This window comes from Mercenaria mercenaria, chromosome 3 (assembly GCF_021730395.1).
Source record: "Mercenaria mercenaria strain notata chromosome 3, MADL_Memer_1, whole genome shotgun sequence".
In the NCBI taxonomy this organism is placed as follows: Eukaryota; Metazoa; Mollusca; class Bivalvia; order Venerida; family Veneridae; genus Mercenaria; species Mercenaria mercenaria.
The window spans coordinates 18,446,674-18,451,768 of NC_069363.1; the positions used below are offsets into that span (position 1 = coordinate 18,446,674).

General features: G+C 34.3%; 1 protein-coding gene across 1 annotated transcript; it reads left to right on the forward strand.

The window, feature by feature from the left end:
- Window positions 1–460: 460 nt before the first annotated feature.
- On the forward strand, window positions 461–4,358 carry LOC123523635 (uncharacterized). Its single transcript, XM_045301292.2, has 4 exons — window positions 461–618; window positions 2,092–2,175; window positions 2,566–2,693; window positions 4,194–4,358. Exons 1-3 carry the CDS (start codon window positions 471–473, stop codon window positions 2,676–2,678), a joined length of 345 nt encoding a protein of 114 aa, XP_045157227.2. The 5' UTR covers window positions 461–470; the 3' UTR covers window positions 2,679–2,693; window positions 4,194–4,358.
- The last annotated feature ends 737 nt before the right edge of the window (window positions 4,359–5,095 follow it).

Consider the following 5,095-nt stretch of genomic DNA (forward strand, 5'->3'; position numbering starts at 1 on the left):
GATAATATCCAACAGGGAAATCAACGTTCTAAAAAAGAAGTTAAAATCAATATTTGTCTTACGCATGCATTTGCACTAAGTTCCTAGACTTCCTGGTGTAACTTTCTTTCTTTTTGAAAACCTCAAACCGTACACCATTCGCCTAATCTGTCTGCAAAAAAGCGGAAATTCAATGTGCACTGAATTTTACAAAGCCACTTCCTACTGTCGTTGTATAAATGCACAACATTTGCACCATGCAGTAGTGGTTATCCAATTGTGAGCTTTACATACTATACGCTATCTTAAGTCGGAAAACTGTTTTTCATTTCTTTCAATACCATAAGCGTCATTTTTTGCGGGACAAACTAAATCGATAAAAGTTTCAAAAGTGATTTTGAAATAACATACAGTCTAATAGACTTCTTCTATAGAAATAGTAATCACAGATGTTTAATTGTTCTCATGCATTTACAACTTAGATATTTGTTATGAAATGTTCATGTTTCCACTTTATTTTGTTTCAGAAGTCACCATCAAGAATGAAGCTGCTGCTTGTTGGAGTGATGGCCATGCTTAGCATGGCTATGATAGTCTCTGCAAACTATAAGATGCCATTTTATGGTCAACCATATATGGGTAAGTTTCTATATTTTATTGTGTTAAATGTATATTTTATGAAAATAATAAGTATGACGCCAGCGATCTTGATATTGAAATGATTTTAAAGTCACTCTAGGTGGCTACGAATTCAGAATGAATGTCACATCATATATGCATAAGAAGAATTGTTCATTTCTTATTTCTTTTTCAATCACTTCGAGTCCTTCATTCATCGTGGAAACGTTTTTTTCTGCACAGAAATTATATCAGCTTTTCCACTGCTTACACTCAACACAATTTCTCGATAGAAAGGTGCCTTTCGGAATTTAACAAAAACCTTCCCTTTGAATAACACATATTTTGAAGTCCAAATACGGATGCAAGTGTAGACAAATAATGTTAAAGACATATATAGGAATTATTCTGAATAGTTTATGGCCCTAGGGTTAGTGAACTCACTTTAAATTAGAGGATAGTGTGTACTGAAATGTAGACATCGTTATCTGCTTGACGTTTTTGCTCATTGTTTTTCTAATAAATAATTAAAAATGTTAACTGACACAACATATTTTGGTCATTTAACCCTTATCATGCTGGACGCGATTGATTCTGCCTTTGCTACCAGTGTAGATCATAATCAGCCTGCACATACGTGCAGTCTGATCAAGATCTGCACTGTTCGCCGTTCAGCCAGTATCTTTTTGGCAAGCATCCCTTTTAACAGTTAATGGCCCTGTCCAGATTGAAAGATGGACAAGTTCATTATATAACTTTAGCAGGGTAAGGGTTAATAACAGCAACCAACTATTGTGTTATAGTGTATTCGTCATGTGAAATGTGTATATATGCCTTAAAGACATTTTCGTTAACTAACTGAAATATCACACAAGCAAGTGGATCTGTTTTATTGTATCTGTCAGACCAAATTTATATAGATGCCTTCAAGATAATTTTGTTGAACGTTTGAAATATCAAATAACAAAGTGAATTTAGGATGAATAGTGATGTATAATGTGAATAAAATCTTAATAACATTTCTTTACAATCTGACTTAAGTACTTGATCTTCTAAACGAAGATCTGAAAACGACCCATTCACATACGTCTTCTGTATATTTTGGATTTCCAGTATTGCTATTTATATTTTCACAAATATCAGACAATTTGTTCAAATGTCAAAGAGTAAGAAAAAATTGCAGTCAATCCAGGGCTCAAACCAGGGACCTCTGGCTTACAAAGCAAGTGCCCTACCGACTGAGCAAACAGGCTGTCTGACATCTTTCGACATAAAAATTGTAGATATCAAAAACCAAGGCTTTTTAAAGCTTGCAGAATGTTGTAAGTTAGCTCTTGATTGGCTAGTGGAAGGGTCGTCAGAACGAGGCTATCAATAGCTCGTTGTCAGATCCTATGCGTAGCGTAATAGGAGATGTACTTTAGTCAGATTGCATTTCTTTATTAATATCCGTTGTTCCTACTATACAGACATCGTTTTTATTTCCTTCCTCAGGTGGTGTTGGTGTCGGCGGCGGTTTTGGAATCGGCGGCGGTGGGGGACAGGGTTTTGGTGGTCTTTTTGAAATGATCATTTTCTGTGAGTACATGCCATTTTGAATAATGCATATTTAAGAAGATGATATTAAGCGTATTAAGTCAACACAACTAGATTTCTACCACCTTAGTCTGTTGCATTGAATTTTACACGTGATGATACTGTTGTTTATATTGTTTTTAAAAGGTGATAATTTCGTCATTAATTTCGAATCTCGAAGGAAACAAATGAGTAAAGTATGTCTAGGGACTATACTGAGGTGAATTAAAAAACAAGAATTTATATTTTATAAGCATCTGAGAATATGTCCAAACATTTAAAACCCATTTATTGACATAATGGTTCTTTCAAGTCTTTCACAAATATCTGTCTAGTTGTATCGAGTATACGTATCTTCAAATATATAATCTTTAACATAATGACACATTTCAGTGTTTGTATTCATCCTGATCATCCAAGTCTTGTTTGGTGCTAGTGGTGGTCTTGGCGGCGGAATTGGCAAAGGCGGTGGTGGCGGCGGCGGCCGCGGCGGCGATTATTACTAAATACCACGGCGCTTGGTAATATGCTAAACGACTTTTCTAACTCCACACTTGAGGTTTTGTTTTTATGGCTGCTAAATTTTGACAGATTTCAATATAATTTAGAACACAACGTTTAATTATATTTTACAGCTTATGTCAAAATGAATACGCAACAAAATAATAATTATTTGCACTTGCTTGTTTTATTTTTAAACTAAATATTGTGATGCATGTTGATATTGCGAAAATTCTCCATCGCAAAACATGCATTTTTCTGCGTGACAATTTGACAATCTAGTAATGCACACTTGCAGAATAGTATACGATGTCAGGATAAGAGCATATTTTTTCTCTTGAAAAGTGTAATGTTGGCCGTGAAATTGTTTGATCCCTTAATTACACCTATTTGCCACATTGCTACTGCTATCAGTACAAAAGTGCACTCAATTGTGGCCCTTTAGGTTCGGGTTACCTTACTGGGTAATACGCGGCTGAATGAATCTACGTGTAATTATTACCCTAGATAACACTATTTGTCTTAGATATCACACACTAGTAATACGTATATTACGTATAACGTTTTACGTATAACAACTTTATGTTATACATCTTACACGCGTTAGCTCAAACATCTTATACTCATTAGCTTAGACATATCACACCCGTTGTCGTAGACATTTTTCCACTGTTATCTTAGACATATTACACGCGTTATCCTAAACATCCTAGACTCGTTATCTTACATCCGTTATGTAAGGCATACTGCATCCGTTATCTTAGGCATCTTACACTCCTCATCTTAGGCATGCACTCATTATCATTTTATCTTATTTCGTAAGTACTTTAGAAATGTATCACAAATAGTATTGAGGCACATGTTTAATTGTAAATTCTAAATGATTTTTTCTGTAAAGTTTCAAATTGATTTCTTTTAAATTTGCTTCGTGCAAATAGATTATGTAATATGAGTAGAGTAACGGCAGCAAGACGACTAGAATGTTTGGTATATTTTTACATACAATTTGTATAAAAATCATCATAGATTTGCTTTTCGTTTGATTATAAAAGTCCTATTGAGGGATTAAATACACATGTTTATAATTATAATGACAACAATAATAGTAAATATTGGTACCGACTCTACATACTTTGATACCGGCCTCATTGGCAGGCTTGTCAATGTCGCAAGATTTGAATCCTTACACTTTCCGCTCTTTCTTTGTGATACCGACTAGAGTGTAGCATTCTTTCATGTGAAGAAGGCACCCAGTTGGCTTGCGAAAGGTCGACGTTCTCTCCAAATTTGACACTCGTACTTGAAATAATGAACAAAGTGACATCTTGGGACAAAATTTTGAAAGACGCTATAAGGGAAATAAAAGTTTGTCTGTGAGACTTAAAAACGTACAGAAACAATATACAAACAATCAAACGTATTTTGTTTATGTAACAACATGAAATATCAATGCATGAGTGAGTTGTGAACTTTTTGTTATGTTTATGTGATGTTTAATTTAATTTTAATTTCTATTCCAGGATGCAGCACATTGCAGCGGAACCTATGGACAAACAAACACGAACTGATACCGACTAATGAGATTGCTACAACAGCAGGATTACTGGCAGTTGTTTTAATGACTGTTTGTGTCTTAATATTGTTGTACTTTTCTTTTTAATAAATCTTAACTTTCAGCAGCAAAACAGAGTCGAATCTTGTATCTGCACTATCACTATGATGTATGTAATGTTTTACATACAATTACACATTACTGTAAGATAAAAACCGCATTTTGACAGTGATTATTATTGCCAATTGTCAATAAATGTCAAATAAGTATAATAAAGATATAGTAAAGCTAAGTTCATTTAGAGTAACGTCGTCATCGTTCAAATACACAATTCTAGAAATGCACAACAGTAACAACTGTACAGTTAAGATTTCGTTATTTCTGAAAGTATCATGTAGAATCGCAGTACTAGACTATTCATCTTAACAGAGTTAGTCCCGCGAGGTAAATGACAGGCTAGTGAATGAATTGTACCCAGTCACACTAACCCAAACTTAAAACATACCACATGTCGCGCTAGAAGCAATTCCGATCAAAGCAGACGCTATTGTTGTTTTTTTTTGTGTTTTTTGTTGTTGTTTTATTTGTTAAAAAATATTTAAATTCATGGCTGCAACGAATAGTCACTGTCAATATTTATTTCCTATTAAGACAATGAACTAATTATTTCAGCATTCCTTCGCTTATCTAGGGAAGTAAATTCAATTTCAGAGAGTAGCAATTGCATGTCCTTGCACTTCATACCTGTTGTAAGAGACAGTAGTTCCGGTGAAATTCACGTTTAAGGAAGGCGATAAGGTGTAATGTACTTTGGAAAATTCTACATAATATAATCCTTTCTACTTGCATTTGCGCCCCCTTGCTTTGGCA

Bases quoted from the DNA above. Each gene is read 5' to 3' on its own strand.
- LOC123523635 (XM_045301292.2), top strand. From the start codon at position 471: ATGAAATGTTCATGTTTCCACTTTATTTTGTTTCAGAAGTCACCATCA. The intron at 619-2,091 runs GTAAGTTTCTAT...TTCCTTCCTCAG, and splicing joins TTATGGTCAACCATATATGG to GTGGTGTTGGTGTCGGCGGC. The intron at 2,176-2,565 runs GTGAGTACATGC...GACACATTTCAG, and splicing joins TTTTGAAATGATCATTTTCT to TGTTTGTATTCATCCTGATC.